General features: G+C 43.7%; 2 protein-coding genes and 1 long non-coding RNA gene across 4 annotated transcripts in view; 1 reads left to right on the top strand and 2 right to left on the bottom strand.

Annotated features, from left to right (window-relative positions):
- The window catches only part of arid1ab (AT rich interactive domain 1Ab (SWI-like)), an 88290-nt gene that overhangs the window by 59299 nt on the left and 3341 nt on the right, over window positions 1–25650 (top strand). The window contains exons 5-19 of one of the 2 annotated variants that reach the window (XM_049476172.1): window positions 2435–2672; window positions 11508–11597; window positions 11865–12032; window positions 13192–13504; window positions 14804–14943; window positions 16102–16199; window positions 16439–16648; window positions 16886–17090; window positions 22580–22712; window positions 23044–23219; window positions 23376–23517; window positions 23641–23760; window positions 24270–24366; window positions 24520–25327; window positions 25430–25560. In XM_049476172.1, coding sequence (XP_049332129.1) covers window positions 2435–2672; window positions 11508–11597; window positions 11865–12032; window positions 13192–13504; window positions 14804–14943; window positions 16102–16199; window positions 16439–16648; window positions 16886–17090; window positions 22580–22712; window positions 23044–23219; window positions 23376–23517; window positions 23641–23760; window positions 24270–24366; window positions 24520–25327; window positions 25430–25560 — 3069 coding nt within the window. Of the gene's footprint in view, window positions 1–2434; window positions 2673–11507; window positions 11598–11864; window positions 12033–13191; window positions 13505–14803; window positions 14944–16101; window positions 16200–16438; window positions 16649–16885; window positions 17091–22579; window positions 22713–23040; window positions 23220–23375; window positions 23518–23640; window positions 23761–24269; window positions 24367–24519; window positions 25328–25429; window positions 25561–25650 lie in introns of both variants that reach the window. The other variant, XM_007253022.4, reaches the window with a different exon arrangement.
- LOC111190345 (uncharacterized) lies at window positions 3850–5778 on the bottom strand. Its single transcript, XM_022664085.2, has 2 exons — window positions 4447–5778; window positions 3850–3973 (listed from the first exon to the last, which is right to left on the bottom strand). The coding sequence occupies exon 1, from the start codon at window positions 5766–5768 to the stop codon at window positions 4827–4829; it is 942 nt and encodes a 313-aa protein (XP_022519806.2). The 5' UTR covers window positions 5769–5778; the 3' UTR covers window positions 3850–3973; window positions 4447–4826.
- On the bottom strand, window positions 10412–11335 carry LOC111190346 (uncharacterized). The gene is made up of 2 exons (XR_007438422.1): window positions 11009–11335; window positions 10412–10535 (listed from the first exon to the last, which is right to left on the bottom strand). It is a non-coding gene; the product is annotated as an uncharacterized LOC111190346 (long non-coding RNA).

Below are 25650 nucleotides of genomic sequence, written 5' to 3'. Positions count from 1 at the left end.
GTTTGAAGAACGTTAAATGCTCGCACAACTGTGGAAATGGAATGTTCAGTGCTTCCTTCATCCACCATCAGGACTTTTTGTGACTACTGTGCACTATAAGGCACACCGAATTATAAGGTGCACTATCAGCAAGGCACACACAGAGTAATATTAGCTAGCGGTCGTCCCACGTAGCTTGTTTTAACATGGTAAACACGCAGGCTACAGTCTGATAAACCCCCCTCTGAACTACGTATGTGCTAGCGTTGTGGTTAGCGGCTAAAACTAATGCTGCACCAGCAGTGCTAGCCGGGGTTAGCAGCAGGGTACAGGTCGATAATAACAAGCGTGTAGTGTGGTTAGCAGCTAATGCTAATACTTCTGTACAGCTAAACTGAAACTCCTGTATAACGCTGTACTTCAGAGGAGTGCTGAGTGGCTTTACTGCTCCTTAATACATGACTAGTAAAATTCATAAATAAGGCGCACTGACTATTGTTGGGAAAATTAAAGTATTGTAAGTTGTATTGCCCTATAATGTGAAAAATACAGCAATTCACATCACAGTGTCACAGAGCCATACGACAACACCTAGCAACTTATATAGGTGTGTGCAGTCCCAAGCCTTCCCCTGCTGTCCCAGGACCTTTTGTATGTCAGTTCCTGATGATGAGAATTTGGTTATTTGAATAATTGGATTATAATTGATTATACCTCACCCTCATTGCCAAAATATTTTAAATTAAGACTGAGTGTTGATTGAATAGATCTTGATCAGAAAAGCTCTGTTTACCTGTTTAACTAAAACATCTTTAGATTATGATGATCTAGAATTATATCAGAGGGCATGAGACTTTTTGATGAGTTTTTGAAAATGTTAATATTGTATTGGCCATATCTTATCTTATTTTGGCTCTACTGGACTCATGCATCGTTCACGTGCTTTGTGATCACACAGACTATAAGAATGGGAATCCCTTCATGTAGGTCTATTTTGTGTGTGTGTAATGTAAAGAACTGTGCTCAGTCTGTGTACATGATCTATTCTAATTGCCAGGTTCACATAGAGGCCTGGAGTCTCTTAAGGGGCCCAAGATGGGGTCAGACTAAGTGTTTAATTTTGACACACACACACACACACACACACACACACGCGTGTACACACACACATGCACAGGTATGTCCTCTGAGCCTCTTCAGTAAAATTAATTAATCTCTTGCTCTAACCATGGAGGTATGTTCCCGTGAGTGCTTCAATAATATACCCTTGAGTCCAGCAGCTATATATTACACAGCTTGGATACACTCAAGTTCCCATGGGAGGAGGGGAGCACATGCACACTTGGGCTTTCCCTCCATTAGGAATGGCATAGTGCTCTTAGGCCAAACATGCAGAGAGCCAGCAGCGAGTGTGTCCGAGGAGATTGTGTGTGTGTGTGTGTGTGTGTGTGTGTGTGTGTGTGGCAGTCAGAGTGTGAGCCTGATTCAGCGTCCTCCTCCTGTCTCTCCCTCTGGGGTTCCTCCGTCAGGTCACGGCCCAAAAATAGCAGCGGGCGCTGTTTCAAGTGCAAAACCGCCAACTTCGGGGCCGCCGCCAGCCTGCGAGTGTGCGATTTCTATGGGAATACTTGGCCACCATCCAGTGTGTGTGTGTGTATGTGCGTGCGCGCGTGTGTGTGTGTGTTTTTCTTCTCCTACTCCCGACCACGTTTTCTTTTTTTCCTTCTCTTCTCTGATCTGACTGACAGATGAGCTTACAAATTTGTACTGAGCACATGGGTGACACGTGAGGACAGTTCAGTGTGTAAACACCAGCGAGTGTGCGTGCGTACACACACAGTTTTCCACGGGGAGGGGTTATGGGCTCCAGACAGATTGATTTCAGAAGCGCTTCACCAAGTAGACCTTCTGTTCATTTAGCCCAGGCTTTTTTTTTTTTTTTTTTTTTACTCCCTGTTCAGTGTAATGAATGAATGTAGCCATAACTAAACCAGACTGTGCTGTGGAGACTCCCTACCTTTGCTATTTATTGTATTAATTAATAATAACGGTAAGGAAGTATTGACCTTGGATAAGGTCATGATTGAATGATATGTTTGAATAATATTGCAGAAAGCTACTATATTCAAATGACCCTCGAGTAGTGGTTTATTTTACTATATATATGATATATTTTCCTTTTATTCTGTGCCCTGTGCATCATGGTCACTCTCAGTTCCATATGAGTTTCCTGATATTTCTTAAGTAATCATATAAAAGAAAACCTTTACGGTCATAGTAATGCAGAACCATCTTTAATCATGTCATAGTTTTAATTTTGTCTTATATGAAATACAAAAACATCAAAGGCCAGTCACTACTCCCTGATTGATTTATAGATATTGTTGAAGAGTAACTTCAGTAACCTTTTGTTTTTATTTATTCATTTATTTCTCTCTTTTTCTGTCTCTTTTAGGACCTTGGCTCTATTGATGACCTCCCTACGGGTACAGAGGGCGCACTGAGTCCTGGTGTCAGCACGTCGGGTGTGTCCAGCAGTCAGGGTGAACAGAGTAACCCAGCTCAGTCGCCCTTCTCCCCTCACACCTCACCCCACATGCCGGGCATCCGTGGCCCCTCTCCATCTCCTGTGGGCTCACCGGCCAGTGCCACGCCCTCTCGGACCGGACCCCTTTCGCCTGCTGCTGTGCCAGGTGGGCTGTTACAACTACATTAAGTCTAATTGTTCTTTTTAATTACACTGTTCTCGAGACTAGGGGTGGGCGATATGGCCCTAAAATAGTATCATAATATTTCATGGTATTTTCGTGATAACGATACTCTTGGCACACCCCTTACTGGAGATATTAAAAAATACAAGAATCATAATGTCATAATACTAATAATGAACTCCAAATATCTCCATGTATCCAGGATTAAAGTAAAATAAATGATACTGTACAAATATAATTTGTCTCTAGTAGATATATTTTTCTTTTGTTAAAAACGGCAAAAAAGAAATACACTGATGTGATGAATAGGGGCGGGTGATATGATGCGATATTTCAGGGTATAATATCATTCACTATATTCAAAAATGTTGGTGATATTATTGCGTTCATGTAGAATCTGTCTTGTCTCTGTCCCGGGTAGAGATGAACTCCAAAGTTGTTGTCGAGACTGACCGTCTGACATGTCTGTTTGTGATGTGTATTAGAAACTGAAACAAACCTTTAGTAATCAGCAATATTAACAGCACCACATACTGCTTTGAACATAATATTTGTAGCAAAGCACCGATTTTCTGTCACTTTTAGCTCATCTGCTTTTCTTTCCATATATTGGTGTTTACCGACCCATCCCAAATCACTCCCTACACCCTGCACTGCTCCTCAAAGTGTGCTCTCTGGTGACGTCAACGTCATGCAGTGCTATAGGGCGAGAGTCCTACAGGGTGCATGGTTTTAAACAGGCACGTTTTTTTTTTGGACAGAGCCCAAAAAATAAAGAGAAGGTCAATTCTGAGTCAGACGGAGAACTCTGTTTAGAACGACAGCAGTATAAGTAATATTAGTAACAGAGCTGTAGATAAATGCTAGAACTATTAAAAATGTATTCTGGTCTCTGTTTTAGTCTCGACAACTCCCGGTCTTGGTGTTGGCTCGGACTTAACTACTAAATATCTTGGTCTTGACTTGTCCTCTGTTCTAGACTACAACACTATTAGAAGCACAGCAAAACAAAGGCAACATGTGAAAATGTATCAGTGTGTGCATGTGTTGAAATGTTGTTTTGTAAACCCAGTGAGGTGATGAATATGTTGGTTATGGATTTAGTGCTGATACGATGTAAACAGCAAACGCCACAGGAAGTCCGGTCAGAACTCAGACATCAATTCCAAATAAAGGTTTATTGAAACGCACACACACACATGCCACACGTCCAACCGTGATTTTAGCTATGAGCGTAGCCTTGAGATTAGCCGTGAAATTAGCTGTGCAATTAGCCGTGGTTTCTATAATTGTAAATGAAAACACATACATGAAGATAACAATTAAATGAAGACAATATATATAAAATATACATATAATGATAACTATACATGCATGCATAACACAGTAATACAGTCTCAGCCCTGAACAACAGCTGATATGAATACTGATAATAGTAGTACACTGGCCCTTTAAGTTATATGAGCGGATGTGCAGTTGGATGCTGAAACAAGCAATACCTCTAGTCTGTAAAACCTGCAGTTCTTACATTAAACATTTACTAAACACACTAAATGCACTGACTCGTTGTGATTGAGTAGCGATATGTATATCAGCAGTTATAAATATACTTTCAAGAGGTAATCTACTTAGATCACAAGAGTAATTATTGAAAGATATCAACAACAGGACAACTATCTTCACTATCTACAAGCAAAGATGAATGACACAATTAAATAACTATAAACAACTATAAGGTACCATAAGAAACACTCACACTCGAATGGACGCACGGTAATGAAGAGAAATAAGTGTTTATTCTCTAGTCCAGCGGATCTCCGTTGTCCTCTGCATACGCTCCGACACTGATGTAGGGGCGGGTCTGGCTCAGAAAGAATTCGTGAGTGACAGGTAATTAAGGCGTCTGATTGGTGGAAAGTGTTCCTTCTGATTTGGGGTGCCTTGAAACTGTCTGAGGGGAGACTAGAAACAGTGTGTTCTGCTGCTGTTCATGTGCATCTGGGAGCACCTGATTGGTCAGTCTTACTGGGTGCATGAGGAGGCCCACGCAGGGAGGGCATGGTCAGGTGGAATGCACCATTTTGAACAGCCGCCCCCAACTTTGTGGAGCAAAGTTGTTGTCCTAGATATCACATATTAGCTGTCAGGGAGGCATGGCAGTTTGATGAGCCGGGCAACAGGACGTGTGTATATCCGGTCCTTGACTTGGACTTTAACTGTCCGTATCCTGCCATCAGCCCCGGGGACAACTGCTGTGACGAGACCTACTGGCCACATGGCTCGAGGGAGCTGTTGGTCAACAATCATCACAACGGTACCAATGGTGAGGTTGTCCTTCTCCTGATGCCATTTGGAGCGTATTTGGAGTGATGGTAAGTAACTTTTGATGTACTTGGTCCAAAACTGGTCAATTAGTGCCTGGCATTGTCTCCATCTGCGCCGACTGAGGATTTCTGTCTCTGCGTAGATGACCTGGGGCAGAGATGGATCTCGCCGCCCCATCAGCAACATATTGGGTGTGATGGGGTCTGGGTCTGCGATGTCTGACGACGTGTAACCCAGTGGTTTGGAGTTGATGATCCCCTCAACTTCAACTAACACTGTCATCAGGACATCTTCTGATACACTCTGCGCTCCAAGAGTAGTGTGAAGGGCAGATTTGATAGATCGGATCTCCCGCTCCCAGGATCCGCCAAAGTGTGGAGCATGAGGGGGGTTAAATTTAAAATCAATTTGCTGACTCGCCAGCTGTGCCTGTAACTCTGGCGTGAGTGCTTTGAATGCCTCTTGAAGTTCTGAGCTGCCACCTTTGAAATTTGTGCCCTGATCAGCAAGCAGCTCATGGGGCTTACCTCGACGTGCAATGAAACGTCGGAGCGCCATCAGGAAAGCGTCTGTATCCATGCTAGTGAGAAGATCAAGGTGCACAGCATGGGTTGTCAGACACTTAAACACTATTCCCCATCGTTTCTCGGTGCGCCGTCCGATCTTAATGATATATGGCCCAAAGCAGTCCACTCCTGTGGACCAGAAAACAGGCTGATTGAGACGCAGGCTGGAGGGTGGAAGATCGGCCATCCTAGGGATGACTGGCCTGCTGCGCCATTTCTGGCAATGAAGACAGTTGTGCTGGTGTTTCTTGATAGCTGCTCTCCCTCGCAATATCCAAAATCGCCTGCGTAGCTCTGCATATACTCGGTCGGGTCCAGGATGTGCAAGACGGCTGTCAAAGTCCTGGATGATGAGTTGGGTTATGGGGTGATGTGGGTCCAGTACGATTGGATGTAAAGTATTTTCATCCAGAGTCTCGCATCTGCGGAGTCGACCTCCCACACGGATCAGTTGCATCTCTGCATCGAACTCTGGAGCCAAAGTGAGGAGTCTGCTGCTTGTGGAGACTGGTTTTCCTGCTGTCAACCGAGTAAAGTCCTCAGGGAAGCAATCCCCCTGGTTATGTCATCATCAGGGTTATCCACAGAGGTAACATATCGCCAGGGACTGTCTTCTGTCAGCTCCTGGATGTCGGCTACTCTGGTGCCAACAAACACCTTATACCTGCAAGACTGAGACTTAAGCCAGGTCAGGACGGTGGTGGAGTTGGTCCAGTGTGTGATACTGGCAATGACAAAAGTGAGCTCCTTCTTCAATACGACAGCTAGCTGAGCCCCGATGTGGGCAGCGCAGAGTTCCAGCCTGGGGATAGACTGCTGTCGGATTGGTGCTACCCGTGACCTTGCTGCCATGAAGGCTACCTGTATGCTGCCTGACTGATCCACTGTCCGCAGATAAGCTACTGCTCCGTATGCTCGCTCTGATGCATCAGAGAATACATGTATGGTTTGATAAGATGCTGATGTGTCAGATCTTGGCTGAAGATAACACCGTGGAAGAGAGATGAAGGGGAGCTGATGGAGTTCACTCTCCCATTCACGCCACAGTTTGAGAATGTCTTCTGGGAGCTGTGGATCGTCCCAGTCTCTCTCCTTCCGCCAGAGACCCTGTACCAGGATCTTAGCCCTTGTGGTGTAGGGGATGAGAAAGCCAATAGGGTCATACTGCCTTGCAAGTACCCTATAGATGCTGCGCATTGTGGGCTCTAAATGCTCTGAATGGCGAAGCCGGTAAGTGAGGGTATCGGACATGCAGTGCCAAAGCAGTCCTAGTGTCCGTTCTTGGGGGTCAGCTGCATCATGTGACAACCAGAGCTCACAGCTGTCAGATTTGGTGTCAGCTGGCAGGTGGCTGATGATGTCTGGTACATTAGTGGCCCACTGACGAAGCTCAAACCCACCAGAGAGGAGTAATGACTGCAGCTTGTCAACTAACGACTTGGCTTCGGATACAGATGTAAAGCTCTGCAAAAAGTTGTCCACATAAAAGTGGTCCTCTGTGGAGTGGCGTATATCTTCATCTGGGCTGCTGTGATCCTGCACATGTTTCTGGAGGGCAAACATGGCACAGCATGGGCTACAAGTTGTTCCAAACGGCAACACCTGCCATTCGTACACATCTGGTTCTCGGCTGCGCTCCATGTCCCTCCAGAGGAAGCGCAGGTAGGGTTTGTCTTCTGGCAGAAGGCGGACCTGATGAAACATCCCCTTTATATCACTGCTCACAGCCACTGGGTGCTGCCTGAAACGGAGCAGCACACCAAGTAGGGATGGTCCTAAGGTGGGACCTGGAAGGAGCTGTTCATTCAAGTTTCCATTCTGAAATGTGAACGAGCAGTTAAATACGATGCGGTCCTTGCCATTGTGATTGACCATGTGGTGAGGAATGTACCATGATCCGGTACTCATCTGGACTGCATCAGGTGCAAGTATCTCCACATAGCCAGCATCCAAAAGTTTTCTCACCTCTCCTTTGTATGAGCCAGCTTTAGCTGGATCCTGAGCCAGCCGTTTCTCTGTCCCACGCAGATGGCCCAGGACTGCTTCTTTGGGTGCCCGAAGTGGCAGAGCATCTTCTTTCCACAAGAGGGGTGTGGCATATCTGAATATACCATCCACTTCCACCCTGACTGTCTTCTCCTCCAGCATCCTGACAACTGCTGTGTCCTGCTTGGAGCGTGTGATGATCTTCTCGTTCCGGTAGGGCAGGACATCCATCTGCCAAAGTTTAGAGACATGATGGAGCAGCTCTGCTGTTGGCGATAGACTGGTGAACAGGCACTGTGATGTGGAGGATTGGTGGTTCAGGACTTTAGCTGGACCTTGCAGCGTCCAGCCAAGACGCGTCCTGAGTGCAGCTGGTCCACCTTGGGGGCCTAGGTGTACTGGCTCAACTGGAGTTAGGAGGTGTGGGTAGTCTGAGCCAATAAGAAGCAGGGGCTGGACATGTGAAAATGAGTTAAGTGGCAGACCTCGGAGGTGACGATAGGTCTTCTGAAGAGTCTCAACCGGATGTGAGTGGGTGGATAAACCCAACTCTGTTGAGGTAAATGCCTGCTGGATTCTGAAGAGTTTCTGTGGCTGATCAACAGCAGACACAGAGAATGACACAGACCTCCCTGATACTTCTCGAAGGTCCTGGCGGATGGTTCGAAGTGCCAGTTCTTCAGCAGGCCCTTGGAGACCCAGTTTTTGAACAGCAGTGTGGAGAATGATGGTGCGCTCTGATCCGTCATCCAAGATGGCATAAGTCCTCAAGCGCTTTCCCTTGTGATGAAGATACACTTCCACCATTTTCAGCAACACACAGTTGCTTCTCCGTGCAGGATCCAGATAATATGTCACTGGCTGAGCAGATGTAGGTGTTATCCTTTGGGGAGGCTTGGTAGCACTATTCACCTCATGTAGAACTTCTAGATGTGTGCCATTGCACTTTTGACATCTGGCCTTGAGGTAGCACTGCACTGCTTGGTGGTCTCTCCCACATCTCCAGCATTTTTTTCCATCCTTGATCCAGCTCACGCGTTGCTCTGTGGACAGCTGCTTAAATGCACTGCATTGATTGAAATAGTGCTGCTGGCTGTCACAGAATGGGCAGTATTTCTTTGGCTTATCTGCCTTCTGATCTATGGGTGGCACAGGTTTGGATGGCTCTGTAGGTGGGTCGACCAATAAGACAGTGGTGGAGCGTGTACCTACTGTCTGCCTTGTCCTGAAGCTCTTCTGTCTTTCTGCCCTGGTCTCTGTTGCTGTCCTACGGTGGCTGACAGTGATCTCATCCTCCTGTACTCGAACTTCATACTCCAACCACTCTGCAAAGTCCAGCAATGTCGGAATGGGGATCCGGAGAGGGTTGGTGAACCTCTTGAATTGAGCCCGCAAGTCATGTGGTAGCTTAGATAGCAGGCGTGATACATGTGATCCACATTCAAGCTCTGTTCTTCCCTCCTTCCCTAGCTGAGCTAGCATGCCACTTAAAGCTCTTACCTTTAGAGCAAACAGGCGGAACCCTTTAATGTCCCCACTCTTGATTGGTGGCTCAGCCAGCACTTCAGTGATGCGCTGAAGGGCAAGCTTGTGGGGCTGGCCGTACAGTTCTGTGAGTGCAGTCATGGTCCTGGTGTATGGGAACCGACTGTTGCTGTATGAGTCAGCTACCAGCAGGGCATCTTCCAGCTTGAGATGGTCCACCAGTATCTGATACTTGAACTGTTCTGTAGCATCAGCTGGCAAGAGATTGTCCAGTGCTAACTTAAGCCGAGCAAATTGGCGAGGATCATCATCCATGAAGATAGGAATGTGTGGTTTTGGTCCACGATATGTGGATTCTTGTCGTGGTGGAGAGAATGGTTTGTTGGGATGGGGGAAAGGTTGTGGTGCACTGTAGAAATGCTGGCCCCATATCCTCTGGTCTGCTGGTTGCTGCCAGAGGGGCTGGTGTGCGTGAGCAGTTGAGGTACGTGGAGGGGTGAATGGTAACACATAATCCGGAGTGGGTATTGATGGTGGGGATGCCTGATAGGCTGGTGCAGGAGCAGGTTGCTCTTGTGGCTGAAGATGAGTACTGCGCAGGTGCTCTGTCAGCTCTGACACAAGTTGTGGAGGCAGCCGTCCTGGAGATGATTGACGGGATTGCTCTCCTGCACTGCCTAGGCAAGAATACTCCACCTGAGGTGGTGGCGGAAATTGATCCCAGTCTGGTCGCACTGGTGGTAAGATAGGAGGAGGAGGAGGAGGCCATGATGCATCTTGCTGCCATGTACGATGCAGGGGTGTAGAGAACTGCGGTGGAGCAGGGAATTCTTCGTAGGACCTGTCACTGTCCATATAGTGAAGTCGTACTGAAGAAGAGGTTCCGATGCCTGTGGCTGCAGGTGTGGGCCTCTGGTAAGGAGAGAGGGCGTTGAGTACTTGCCGCATCTCCCTGCGTAGCTGCATGTTGTCCTCTTGCACCTCCCTGAGAGCTGAGAAGACTGCATCTGGACTGAGACTTGACGTTATTGGTCGAACAGGGGGAGCTTGAGTTGCATCCCGTGGCCTGCTGGCTCCCACGTCGGTGTGACTATGTGGTGTGTATGACTGCGGCAGCTGTCGCAGCGGCAAATTCACCAAGTAGTCCTCCAGGTAACGTGGCTGGCGTCTGTCACGGCGAGGACGGTTGTGCTCATCAGGAAATGATGTCATAACTGTGGTAATCGCTGAATCCGGCTCGAAGGACCTTGAAATGTTGTTTTGTAAACCCAGTGAGGTGATGAATATGTTGGTTATGGATTTAGTGCTGATACGATGTAAACAGCAAACGCCACAGGAAGTCCGGTCAGAACTCAGACATCAATTCCAAATAAAGGTTTATTGAAACGCACACACACACATGCCACACGTCCAACCGTGATTTTAGCTATGAGCGTAGCCTTGAGATTAGCCGTGAAATTAGCTGTGCAATTAGCCGTGGTTTCTATAATTGTAAATGAAAACACATACATGAAGATAACAATTAAATGAAGACAATATATATAAAATATACATATAATGATAACTATACATGCATGCATAACACAGTAATACAGTCTCAGCCCTGAACAACAGCTGATATGAATACTGATAATAGTAGTACACTGGCCCTTTAAGTTATATGAGCGGATGTGCAGTTGGATGCTGAAACAAGCAATACCTCTAGTCTGTAAAACCTGCAGTTCTTACATTAAACATTTACTAAACACACTAAATGCACTGACTCGTTGTGATTGAGTAGCGATATGTATATCAGCAGTTATAAATATACTTTCAAGAGGTAATCTACTTAGATCACAAGAGTAATTATTGAAAGATATCAACAACAGGACAACTATCTTCACTATCTACAAGCAAAGATGAATGACACAATTAAATAACTATAAACAACTATAAGGTACCATAAGAAACACTCACACTCGAATGGACGCACGGTAATGAAGAGAAATAAGTGTTTATTCTCTAGTCCAGCGGATCTCCGTTGTCCTCTGCATACGCTCCGACACTGATGTAGGGGCGGGTCTGGCTCAGAAAGAATTCGTGAGTGACAGGTAATTAAGGCGTCTGATTGGTGGAAAGTGTTCCTTCTGATTTGGGGTGCCTTGAAACTGTCTGAGGGGAGACTAGAAACAGTGTGTTCTGCTGCTGTTCATGTGCATCTGGGAGCACCTGATTGGTCAGTCTTACTGGGTGCATGAGGAGGCCCACGCAGGGAGGGCATGGTCAGGTGGAATGCACCATTTTGAACATGTGTGACGTTACAGAGATGTTTTTCTCTCTGTATATGTTTTTGACTTAATCATCTCACATTGTTCAGCAAATTACTTGTTTGGTAAGATTTGGTGGGTAATATTGATGATTGCTTTACTGGTTTGTTGGTTTGTTTTAAAAGAAGTTTTGTATCTGCCTTCCTTAGGAAACCAAATGCCCCCCAGACCATCCAGTGTTCAGTCAGATGGAATTCTACATTCTTCCATGAACCAGTCAGCCATGGGCCAGGATAGAGGTGAAGCATTTTAAATATTCTTCAATTGCTTATGTTTGTTACTGTAAACAGTATCTTTAATTTTTTTTTTTTTTTTTGAAAAAAATGTTAAACAGTAGTGCTTAACTGTTAATAAACTGCTACAACAGTGACGATATATTTACAGATGTCTTTTTAAATGCCTCTTTGTTTAATCATGTTCAAGTTTATCACAGGAATATTCTTATTCTGAGTACTTAATTGCTAACATATATAAGTCTCTCTTATTTTTTCTTTCTCATCTTTTAGTCTATATGCGGAACCCCCAAATGCCACCATACGGATCTCCTCAGCCTGCTTCTGCCTTATCCCCTCGTCAGTCATCTGGAGGCCAGATGCATGGTGGGATGGGGCCTTATCCTCAGAATAACTCTATGGGCAACTATGGGCCACAGGGAGGGCAGTACGGGCCTCAGGGTAAGAGCGTTTGCATGTCTGTTTGTGTGTATATGTGTGAGAGAGCTTTATGTACTGAAACATGACAGGCCTCTGGCAAAAGGAAAAGCTAGCAAAACAGAGCAGCGTTGTAGTTGTCTACAGCTGCTAGGTAATAGTAAAACACGATGTGAGAGAGAGTGAGCGAGTGCCGGAATGTTTAGAATGCAAAGCAGCTGAGGCTGGAAGCAGAGTAAGTGGTTGCACACTGATGGACATAGTTTGCCCTTGCTTTTTGCATCCATTCTCAGCTTTCATCTTTTTTTATTCCCCCCTCAAGCTCCTTACAGCCAAGTCAAGCTACCCACTACAACTGAGCTCACACATGCAGAGCCTTTGAAGCTTTCTGCTACATTCTCCACTTAAAAAATGCTTCTGTCCCTTAAGAGACCTTTTTCTTCCTTTTATTATATGAACTTGAAGAGCAGCCAGGAGACAAGTTATGTGGAGCCTCTAAAGCCCCATCCATCAGTTAGCTTTCTCATGCGCTGTTTGCAGTCAGTCAGTGTAACCTGGTCCAGTAGAGACTGCACAGGCCTGCTGGGTTTACTTATCTGTATTTGAAAAATTAGCTTTCTCTTAAAGTAGGAGATCTCTCTGGTGATAATGTATTTTTAGGTACTTCTAAAACCTATATTGTGGTGTGGTTTACTTAGTTTGTGAATCTTGTGACTTTAGCAAGGACTTTCTTAATCTCCTTTAGCTTGCCATCTATTTTCAGTTCTAGTTCTGCAATTCTTTGGTAGAACTATGTCTTAATAAACAGACAGACTTAAGTTTGCCATTCTGAAAGCTCTATGTTCACAGTAACACTTGTATCAGCAACATTAGTAGCATCACAGTTGCACAAGCTGGCCTGAAGAACTCCTGGGAAAACCTACCAGACCTATTAGTCTGTTTTTCACATTGATTTATCAGAATTTTAAAATAAATTTTCCCCTCCACACTTTGGAATACTACTGCTTCTTTATATAAAATGGAAATATCTTAAGGACTGCTGCTTTAACTATTCTAAAGTCTTATAAAAAAGTATGTTTGGTAAATAAAATTAGTCTTAATTCGATTTTGAATTGGTTTTCTCTTACTCCTCTCTTGGATTCTCACTTTTTTCAATGTTGACACTCTTCATTCTTGTTAACAGGTTACCCGAGGCAGCCAGGCTACGGCAATATGCCCAACCAGAACTACCCAGGTGGACCCGGCATGGGTGGAACTATGAACCCTATGGCAGGGCAAGGAGGAGGGGGGCCGTATGGAGGGATGCCCCCTGGGCGTATGGGTCCAGGGCAGATGGGCACAAGGCCTTATGGCCCTGGCATGGCTCCCGGTCCCAACATGGCTGGCATGCCACCACAGGTGGCCTCAGGCATGTGCCCTCCGCCTGGCTTGAACAGAAAGCCCCAGGATCCAGCTGCGGCAGGCATGCACCACGGCCCGACCAACTCGATACACAGGTAGGGTCATTGGAACATATTATCTGATTTTTCTTTTATATATTTTATTATTTTATTTTATTTTCATATATAGACAGAAGGTTATCTGTTGCTAGTTTGTGTTGGTTGTCCTGTAGTCCTTCAGTGGTTACAGAACACTGTCCACAAGACACTGTCCACAGGGCACTGCAGCACACTGCACTACTGTGTCTGATCCACACTTTAGAACAGCACACCAATCCCATTTCTCAGGCCCAATCCCATTTCTCTTTTATACCCGTATCTCTTGTTTTGAACAGAGTTACAAGAGGAAGGATTAAAGTCCTCCCCCTCAGAATTGAGACAGCCCTTCAAGCACCCGATACAGATATAGCTAGTTATAGCAGGGGAGCGCAAAAGTTCAGCAACCTTACTGCTGGTTAAGTAGTTAATTTAAGTGCAGAAAAGGGAAAGGTGGTGCAACAATTATTATTATTATTATTATTATTATTGTCCATTACTTAATTCCTCTGTGATTGGGATTGGCAGCTGACATTAGCTTTTATTAGCTTTTAAGGATGTTGCACCATTTAAGGATGGGATGGAATGGGAATGTTAGCTACATAGCTAGCCACTGAAATAAACTACTAATGATTTTATTTTATGCTTGTTATAAAGAACATGGCCAATGAAACTTTGATACTACAGATTAAACTATGGTTATATAATGTTATAAATATTTTTTTTATCAAGGAAAATACTCAATTTTGTGGGTATATTTGGTCGTTTGTGCCAGCATCTTGTCAGTGATTTTCATAGCCCTCTGTTTTAAGTATGCCTCTGAAAAGCCTAACAAGACTCTGGACACCCTACCCCTAGGTGTGCACAAACAAAACAGAGGGGTAGAAACAAGGGGTGAAATGGGATTGGGCCCAACACTCCTGGATTTAGAGGCATTTCTTTATCATGTGGTATCCTTATGGTTTTGGCAGTGGACTGGAGAAAGGTGATAATATCAGGAAAAAGCAGCGGACAGACTATGACCGCAGAGACAGGAAGGAAACTATTACGATGGAGTTAGGCTCATTTATGTAAGACTGACAAACCACAGCATTCCTTATGTATAACCAGCACAGCACAGTCAGTGAAAGGAAAAGAGCATGAAAGGCAGCAAGCTTGAGTGTCTGTTTTACACTAGCAACAATTTTCCTTGCAAGTTAAGGGCAAACGGTCACAATCTGAAGTGTTTATGGTCTTTTATGTCACTGATTAATATACATGGTCATAGATCTTTTAGCTTGATAAAAATAATAATCCTCTTGGTCATTTTATTGTTTCTAGGCCACCTGGTTATCCCAACATGAACCAGGGGATGATGGGAGCTGGATCTCCGTATGCCCCACCTATGAACAGCATGCAGGGCATGATAAACCAGACAGGGCCATACCCTATGGGAAGCAACATGGCCAACAACTCAGCAGGTAAGCAGCACAGTCCTGATGCTTTAACCTGTTTTTTGCACTATAAGTCGCACTTAAAATCCTTTAATTTTCTCAAATTCTCAGTGCGCCTTATAATTGAATTCTAACAGTCAGGTTGTAAGGAGCAGTAAAGCCACTGTGCAGCGTTATAGTAAAGTTCTTTAGTTTAGTTCTCCAGCATCGAGACTCGAGACTGGACCAGTATTAGCATTAGTCACTAATTGCGCTTTTTTTTTCTTTTGCCATTCAGAGGTAAGTATTATCAGCTTGTAGCCTGTTCCTAATACTGGCTAGCACTGCTGGATCAGCATTAGCATTACCGCTAACCAAGCTAAGTGCTAGTTAGCTCTTTCTCTGTTCAGAGGGGAGTATATCAGACTGTAGCCTTCCCGTTTACCATATTAAAACGAGCTACGTAGGACGAACCGCTCGCTCATAACACTCAGGACTACTCAGTGTAGTGCAATCTGGCTAGCTTTAGTAGAAATCTGGAAATCTAATCTTATTGTAAATAAACAGAAGCGCTTTACTCACCCAAATAAACAGTTTTTAGAAGAGAAATCTGTGTAGATTAACATCCAGCACTCGTTTGAATTTAAAAATAATGTGCCTTATAGTCTGGTGCGCCTTAAAGTGCAAAAAAAACAAAAAAAAAATGTTGATATAATTTACTTTATTTTTAGATGGCATTCTAGTACATTGTAAGTTTGCAACAGAACATTAAACCTGGACCATAAATATAATTGTGTGATAATTGCATAAAAGCCATTAAGGGGGGCTGAGGTGGAGAGGAGAGGCACATGCACTTACTTTCATTACTGATAATAAGCAAATGACCAAGATATAGTAATCATCCAATTTCATCCCATGATATACTGGTAACCCTTATTCGGTCTGCTGGTTTTTGAACACAAACTAATTTTTAAAAAGTCAAAGAATTCAAAGATGATGGTGTTTCAGGGAAATGGAAAAAAATATTAGTATGTCTCATGTCAAGCCACTGTTATCCACCACCCTATTTTAGGAATTCCCACAACAGAGTTGAGGAATCTGTGTGGAGTGCTTTATAAACCGTGCTGACTGACCATATTTATTTTGGAGTGTTCATTTAATTAAAATGCATTTTAGGATGTTTAAAAGCTTCAATCTCTGTTCCAGGTATGGCTCCCAGCCCAGAGTTTGGCATGGATAAGCTAAACCAAGCACAGAAGATGAATAACAAAGTTGATGGGACTCCCAAGACGGAGTCCAAAAAGGTGAGGAGCTCATTTAGTGCACAGTGGCAGTGTTCCCATGGAGTGAAGTGAAACGTGAGGGAACCCTGTAGTGCCTTGAAAGCAGTTTTTCTTTTTGCTTCTTTGCCAATAGATTGGATTCTCTTTAAGAAATTAAAGCATTTTTAGGCACTCACATCTAATATTTTTTCCATGTATTAATAATATGAGTATTTATCCATGTTTTAATTGTTTGGTTTTGTTTTCATTTTTTTATGTAGAAGTCAAACTCATCTACCACCACTAATGAGAAGATAACCCGGCTCTATGAGCTGGGCCCTGAGCCAGAGAGGAAGATGTGGGTGGACCGGTACCTGGCCTTTGCTGACGAGAAAGCGATGGGCATGACAAACCTGCCTGCTGTAGGCCGTAAACCTCTCGACCTCTTTCGCCTCTACGTGTCTGTGAAGGAGATTGGTGGTCTCACACAGGTGAGCGTGTGTTTGTTACGGTCACGTAAGTAAATAAACTGCATAAGTGAGGTAATTTCTGTTGGTGTAGAAGTAATCTTGGGACAGAGGTGATTTCACAGTCCAAAGATCATATCCTTCACAGGCATTTACTGACCCAAGTCACGATTCTGTCACATCGATTTCTTATCGGTCGTTTCACTGCTTTACCAACTGTGTAGATATTTACCTTCTCTCTTTCTTTCTCTCCTGTTCCAGGTGAACAAGAACAAGAAGTGGAGGGAGCTGGCCACAAACCTGAATGTTGGAACATCTAGCAGTGCAGCCAGCTCACTGAAGAAGCAGTACATTCAGTGTCTGTATGCCTTTGAGTGCAAGATCGAGCGTGGAGAAGATCCGCCACCTGACATCTTCACCAATGACCCTAAAAAGAACCAACCGAAAATCCAACCACCATCTCCAGGTTAGTGTAGACATTAGCCCTATCTGTAAGGGATTGGTTTCTCAGGGGGACAAATATTTCACACTTTTATTCAGTGATAAAACTCTTTCGTCTGGACTGCAATTGAAAAAACAGAAGGACCAGTAAGTTTTTTGGCTTTCTCTGTCACGTGACATCACGTTCAGTAGCTCCTCCATTTCCACTAGCTGTTGCGTTTACGTGGCTCTCTGTGGAAAAGTGCGCCCAAAGTGTAATTATGGTGCGTGGCAGAGGACAAACTCAGAGATGTGCGTCTGGATAGGACTAAAATTACTGGAGGACCACGGAGGTCAGCAAAAAACAGTAGCTAATTTAGTCTTTAATTTTCTCAGAGGATGTCTAAGAAAAACACTTACATGGTTGATCTGGACGGGAATAAAATCACAGAGGACCCTCCATAAAAAAGAAAATTACCCCAGGACCCCCTCAGAAACTAATCCTATCTAAATAACACTATTGATCTCTAGATCACACATCTCTAGCTACTGACCTGTCTGCTGTAGTACTTCAACGTAAATGGCCTTGCAAAATGCCATTCTTACCATTGGCTCTCAGATTTTTTTATGACCACACTCAAATGTACAGGTTAATGGCTTTATTTATTTGTAGTACATGTAAACATGTTTGTTACTGACGTTGTTAAGAAAGATTCTTTTCCCCCAAGAAAGGTTTATAAGCGTAATATGATATAATGTGCTCATAAACTGGAATGTTTTATTGAACCACATTAATTCTGATGTAAAATGCATTCTTTATAGATTGTTTGTCATTTCCTATATTGGTTCTCCAGTGCTGTGAATGTTTAGTGCTTTGGCATGCCTTAATATGTTAGTGCCGGAATGTGAGTGCTTGATGACCGTTGCATTGCTGGCTGGGAAAATTGTGTTCATAGTCGATTAAGATTTCTGCAGCAAACTTTTAGTGCTTTCTGTATTACTGCTCTCTCTCCCAGTTGGAATATGAGTTAATTCTTTAGAGCTCCAGTGGAGGCTTCTTTAGTGTTTGTTTGAGGATGCTGCTATTAAATGTAGATGTTAGAAAATGATTTGAGATGTGGGTTCAAAGTAATAGTATGAATTAGATTCAGAGGTTATAGTTTTCATGTTCTGTTTATTTGGTCTGAATTATTCTTCATGGAGATTAGTTGGTATGAAAAGTCCCAATCATGGAAACTGGAAGTTTCAACATGGCCAAACAAGCTCATTTCTTGTGTGCCTACAAGAATGTCACAAGATGGGGGTGGTGGAGGAGTTCATTGATTGGTGGTAGGCCTGGACAATAATTCGATATCGGTATTTATCGCGATAAGAAATGTTTCAATAACGGTGATATCACTTTTGTGGTATATCGATATGTATTATGTACAGAATCTGTCACGGACAGGCGTTTTTTACTGGCGTCAGCTCGCCGCAGAGCCAAACACATTCAGCCCCCATAGCTGTGCTACCTCAGTGCGTGATGACGCAATCACACAGGCACGTAGCCAGATAGGCTAGGCTAGGCTAGGTTAAAATGGCTAGGCTAGGCTAGGTTAGGTTCAGGTCCGCTCCGCTACGCATCTAAAATGTCTCGAAACGGAGCCGGGACGAGCGGATCCAAGGCTAGGGTAGACTCGGTTCGGTCAGCCGCTGTTTCGCTCGCCCATTCGCGCGTCCGCTCGCTCATCCGCGGCTCCGCTCGCCCAGCCGCGGGTCCGCTCGCTCATCCGCGCCTCCGCTCGCTCATCCGCGGCTCCGCTCGCCCAGCCGCGAGTCCGCTCGCCCAGCCGCGAGTCCGCTCGCCCAGCCGCGGGTCCGCTCGCTTGCCGCTTTGCTGCAAATTGTGCCGGTGAGTGGAGCCGACAAGCAGCGTGACGTTAATACATCTAATCTGTTCCACCACCTCAAGCATCTTCACTACATACAATATTTTCCTTATACTGACTGAAGCACTTTAATAGATTATGTTGAAACTAAGTTATTTAAAGTTTATGAATCCTTTAGGTTTGTTTATTTGCCGTTGATATCATGTTGAATACCTCTTGTATTCTGGCTGAAGCACTTTAATAGATTATGTTGTCACTAAGTTATTTATAGTTGAAAAATCCTATAGGTTTGTTTATTTGACGGGAAAATCTTGTTGCTTTTATGTATATAAAGGCTTCTTGTATTATATATCCTAGTTAAAACACTTTTGTTTTAATCTGTTAAATTTGTTTACAATGAATAAGAAGCTCTGCCTCTTGTAATTTAAAGTTATTTTTATTTGTAATAGTTATATAGGCTTATGTTTGACAGGGATGTCATGTTATTATTTTGCTATATGCAAATAAAATTGAGCATTGATTTATTTTGACTACTTTTATTTCTAAAGTATTAAAGTTTTTGTGAAAGGAGGTTTCAAAGACTTAAAAAACATTTTCATACAGTAGTAGGTACAGATTTCCATTAGATAGATTGATACAAAAAGTGCAAATACACAGTTAAATAATAATTTAAATTTGCAGTGCAAGCTGCAGAGATTGCAGGGATTCTTTTTCTGAGGCCTTCAAAGTATTTATCGATATCGAAATTATATCGTATCGACCGAAATTTAAGGAATATATCGTGATATAAATTTTGGCCATATCGTCCAGCACTAATTGGTGGTGACATGTTCTAAGAACAGGAAAACAAATAAGCCCACTTTGACCCTGTGAGCTTACTGAACTATGTGTTTGATAATTTTTCAGTTTTAAAATAATGCAGGATCAGATTCAATGCAAGTCGTGACACTATGATATATATCAGAAGAGGCGTGTGCATGTACTGACCGTCTAACCCTGCGTTTACGCTGGCAGGCTACAGAGCGGCAGGCGACCATTCATTACCTATGGGAGGACATGATTTGTAGCTGCAACAAGAGACGAAATAAAATTTTCTCAATTGTACACAAATTAATTATGAAGCGGTAAAGCGACGTTCTACACCAGTTGTGGCCGAACAAATTCTTCAGACCCATCCGAAATGCAAGGTCCTGAGATCTGCAACCTTTGCTCTATGGATTTTTGATTTCTACCATACTTGGTTCATATCCCTTGAAGTGTGGGTTCTGAACACAACGGAGAGGATTGTAATGGCTGTTTTTGCTCTTTCTGTTTGATATGAAGCATTTTTGCAGAAACTCAGGACTAGTTTGGAGAAAAATAGCAGTAGTGTATAGTGTGTAGTGATGAGTAGCTTGCTAGCATGCTAACCTGCTACGGCAATACATGTCCACGTGCAACATTGCGGACAGCTTTGAGCGACACAAGTGACTTGTTGCCTGCCAGTGTGAACATAGGGGTAGTGCTGGTGCCATTGCGAGTGAATGGGGGAGTGATCCATATGTGATCGAGTAGTTGGCCTTCCAAATTGGGTATTAATAGAACTTTACAGGGTTAATCTAATCTCTATAGGGTTTTATTTTATGATGCATTATCCCCAGCTGTCACACTTTCCTGTGCCTGGTGAGCAATGATTGATATTTCTGTAGCACGTGACTGCCTAAAGGAGTGAGATTATATGCTAAGAGGGAAAGGAAGCGGATGAGTAAGAGGGGAATCCTCTGTGATGTGGAGCGCGTCTGTTTGGCACTGGGTCAGGGACTCCAGGGCTGTCTTCTGGACCTGGGCAGCAGAGGCCCTGGAGGGGTATGCTGAGCTAGAAAATGATGAATGAGGAAAAAAATGGAGGGGGAGGGGGGGGGGGGGATGTTGAGTCACACGCTTTTTCCCCTTCATCCTCCTTTTTTTCCCCTCTCTCTCTCTCTCTCTCTCTCTCTCCCCCCAGTGTTTTCCCCTCCTCCCTCTCCCCTCTTTCTTTTTTATCAGTGTTTGAGGGAAATCCTTGCCCAGAGGAGAGAGAGCAGAGGGAGGGGGGGATTGTGTGCATGTGTGTGCGGGAGCGCTTGTGTGAAGTGTGAGACGTGAATAAATCTGACCTGGTAATGACCCCTCTCTTTCTTTCTCTGTCTCTCTTTCGCTCTCTCTCTCCGTCTGTGTGTGTGTACAAGTTAATGAATGGAGGCATGACTCATCAGCCAGCCGTGCCAATAGTGAGTCCTTCAGCTGTGCTCAGGAAAGGAACTCACATGTGGCACACACATCGTCACCATTTATGCCAGCTGATTTAGAGAGAGAGGCGTGCGCCGTCTTCCCGCGCTCAGTCCGTGCTCCTCCCACCACACAGACACACAACAAACACGCAAATCTCTCTGAGCCCCGTGGTGAACTGACAGTGCCTGAGGTTAGCCTATTGTTAGTCTGTGGCTCTGTAGCAGCAGTAGGGGAGGCACTGGCATGCTGAGATGCTGAACTGAGAGCCGAGAAATGGCGCTTTATGAGCACAAAGCCAGCAGCAAGCTTCCCTTTGGCAATGGGGGTGTAAACTCCTCAAATGCAATTAAGGGCTGCCAAAATCTGCGTGCCAGAAGCGTTGTGCTGAGGCACAAAATGATGAGGCTAGCACATTCCTGGAGTGCTTTTCAAATATGCCGTCATGCAGTGCTTGGATGCCTGCTTACTACATATTTCTTATATTTATATTTACAAGTGCATCTGAAAAAGTAGGATATATTTGAAAAGAGGAATGGAAATAGTGTTCCATTCTATTTCAAGTGTTTATTTCTCTTAATGTTGTTGATTATGGCTTACAGCTACTGAAAACCAAAATGTCAGTTTCTCAGAAATATTATATAAGAATCTTAGAATATATATATATATATATATATATATATATATATATATATATATTAAGACCAGTTGGTACTTTTGACAGTTTGAGCAGTGTGCCGAGTCCTGCTGCAAAATGAAATCCACATTTCCATAAAGTTTATCAGCAGAGGGAAGCATAAAGTGCTCTAACATTCCCTGGTAGAAGCTGTGCTGAGTTTGGACTTGATATAACACAGTGGACCAATGTTATCTGCTGGTTTTGGTCCACGGTGTGTTATGTCAAGTCCAATTTCAGTGCAGCGTCTACCAGGACATTTTACAGCACTTCATGCTTCCCTTTGCTGGCAAGCTTTATGGAGATGCAGATTTCATTTTCCAGCAGGACTTTCAGCAGCTCCTTCTCATACTGCCAAAAGTACCAATTGGTATTGTGTAATGTTTTTAAATTTTCTGAGGTACAGACTTTTGAGTTTTCATTGGCTGTAAGCCATACTTATCACCATTAAAAGAAATAAACGCTTGAAATAAAGCACTTTTGATATTCTGCTTTTTGAGATGTTGGGAAACTGTGAAGTACTTTTTTTGTGTTTTCTTAGGGTTTTTTTTTTTTTGGTTGATTGAGGTTTGTTAGAGGCCTGTGACAAAGCCATTTGGTTGCGGTTAAAATCAAAACCATAACACTATGAACACCTGGTCCAGCTCATTATGTAATTCTTAAAATGTATCAGACTTATCAAAGCTATAAAAGCCAAAAGGGCCATGCTCAAATTCTAACTAGCTTTTTTGTCTCTCTCTACAGCGGGATCTGGTTCATTACAGGGTCCTCAGACTCCCCAATCCACGAGCAGCTCCATGGCTGAAGGAGGAGACCTGAAACCCCCCACTCCAGCTTCAACGCCCCACAGCCAGATGCCCCCTATGCCTGTCGGAAGGTATATTTGGGAAAGATTTCTAACACTACATTCACACAACATATAGAAATGGCCATTATTTTTATTATATATGTTTGTCATTTAGATTTTTTGTTTGTGTGGCAGTGTGAATAGCAAAAAATACACTAATTTAATTCTGATTTGTCACTTCAGAATGTGATATTAAATACACATTAATTACAGATACATATCCGATGAGCATCAATCTGACTTAGTCTGAATAGCCAGATTGGAATTCACATGACTTTTAAGAGTTGATGTTTCTGCTAAATTAACTAAATTAAAAGCTTTTGTGAAGGTGGTAATACTCTTTTTGAATCTCTTATAGAAGCAGTGTCAATCTTCAGGACCCCTTCGCTGATGGTGGAGATCCTGCTTTTCCTAGGCGGAACTCAATGACGCCCAACTCTGGCTACCAGCCTGGCATGAGTGGTGGACCTCCGGATATGATGGGTCGCATGGGACCCTATGAGCCCAATAAGGATCCATTCGGGGGTATGAGAAAAGGTAAGAGTGAGACTTTTTAAAGGTTAAGTTAAGTTTATATTATGGTATGGAATACTCTAGTAGGCAAGCTGTGGAGTAATTGTGACCAATTATGAATTTAGCTCAGCAAAAAAGTGCAAATAACACTTCTCTTACTTTTTGTTTAATTTTGAGCAGCTGGTGAACAGTTCATGACTCCAGGACAAGGCCCTAACAGTGCAATGGGTGAGCAGTATAACCGAGGGCCTCCAGGGCCTATGGGTAATATGCAAATGGGCCAGAGACAACAGTATCCTTATGGACCAGGATATGAACGAAGGTATGACTAACCAATAAGTTCCACAAAATGTTTTTTTTTTTTTTTTTTTTTTCGGTAAAGATTTTGGTTTGGCGATGGAAAAATTTGTGTGAGCTTAATGATCTGTTTGGTGTCTGTACATAGACAAGAACCAGGTATGGGTCCAGATGTCAGTATGGGTCCTGGAGCACCACAGCCCAACATGATGCCTTCCAGTGCCGACACAGGGATGTACTCACCCAACAGGCCCCCACAGCAGCAAAGGTTGGTTGAATTACTTGTTCTCTTCTGTATGTCAATTGCAGTCCAATATGTATTAATTTAGCTCCAGAATAGAATTTCCTTGCATTTAATTTTTTTTTTTAAGCATTTTACCCTATATTTTATGTATGAATGGCATGCGTGAGTTTAAGAATGGAAAACTAAAGACTATAAAGACATCATAAAGCATTGAGCTGTGGAGCAATATAACTATGTTCTGTGGAATAATTGATTAGATGCTACCTCTAGTCCTTTTGGGATGAGGTGGGGTGGTGGTGAAATATTCAATATCCTGACCTTAAATAACCCTCTTGGCACTGAATGCAGTTAATTAGTTAAATCCGCACAGCAATCCTGGACAGTCGAGATTTTTTTTTATATATAAATAGCCTTGATTTCAGAAGATCAGTGATTGAGCAGGTGTCCTATTAATGTTGTATCTGTGTATGTACATAAACTAAACAAAATTATGCCTCTACATTATTGATTTTCATTTTATGTACGTACTATAGGCATGAGTCCTATGGAAATCACTACCCTGGACAAAGTGCTCCCCCTGGTGGACCATACCCAAATCAGCAGCCAGGAATGTACCCGCAGCAGCAGCCGGTTTGTGTAGCACTGAACCTAAAATTGTAGATTGTTATATGAATCATTATTTTAAAGATTTATAGATGTTAGTTGATCATACAACAAAAATACATTTTCTATAAATATTTAAATGGAAGGTGATTTCTAAAATTTCTTTTCCTTGCATTGCAGAATTACTCACAGAAGAGGCCTGTAGATGGTGGCTATGGTCCCCCAGCAAAGCGTCACGAAGGGGAAATGTTTCCATTCAGTGGTCAGCAGCAACAAGGCACTCAGCCCTCATGTGGACCCCAGTCCAATCAGGAAATGTACAACCAGTACAACGCCTATCCTGGCTCAGATCGACGTCCACCCGGTCAGTTCCCTTTCGGATTTGGTCGGGACAGGGGCCCTAATTCTGGAGGCCCCAATTCTCAGTCGTCCATGCCGCCGCAGATGATGGGAAGCCCCATGCCGTCGGTTCCTGACGGACCTCAGGGTCCAATGTGGCAAGGCCGCAATGAGATGAACTATTCAAACTATCCCAACCGACAGGGCGCTCCTGTTGTTCCCGCTCAGGGCCCAGGCTTCCACCGTTCTGAAGACATGATGCCTTCAGACCAGCGAATGAATCATGAAGGTCCGTGGCCAGGTCACGTCAACCAGCGGCAGCCTCCATACGGACCTGGAGGTTCTGGTCCGCCTATGAATAGAACATTGCAGTCTAACTATCAGTCGTCTCAAAACCACATTCCACAAGTGTCCAGCCCAACGCCCATGCCAAGGCCCATGGAGAACAGAACGTCGCCTAGCAAGTCACCGTACATGCACTCTGGGATGAAGATCCAAAAAGCTGGACCTCCAGTCCCAGCTTCACACATAGCCCCGCCACCTGTACAGCCTCCTTTGATACGGCGAGACGTTGCCTTTCCACCAGGCTCTGTGGAAGCTTCCCAGCCCATTCTCAAACCACGCCGCAGACACACAATGAAAGATATTGGTAAGAAACTGCTTGCTCTAGTCAAACAATTTCTCTTTACATGTTTTTGTTACTTTGTTGAACTTCTGGACTTATCATAATCCTTTTAATATATCTATACAGGAACCCCAGAGGCCTGGAGAGTCATGATGTCCCTAAAATCTGGCTTGTTAGCTGAGAGCACGTGGGCCTTGGACACAATCAATATTCTTTTGTACGATGACAACAGCATTTCCACTTTTAATTTGTGCCAGGTGAGATTTGAGCTCTTTAATGATTGTAGCATAATAGCTTTACAAATAATATTGTGTGTTTTAATGTTTTCTGTAATGCTCATTTTGCTC

Source organism: Astyanax mexicanus, chromosome 3, assembly GCF_023375975.1.
Source record: "Astyanax mexicanus isolate ESR-SI-001 chromosome 3, AstMex3_surface, whole genome shotgun sequence".
Taxonomy (NCBI): Eukaryota; Metazoa; Chordata; class Actinopteri; order Characiformes; family Acestrorhamphidae; genus Astyanax; species Astyanax mexicanus.
This window is presented reverse-complemented; position numbering and strand designations above follow the sequence as displayed.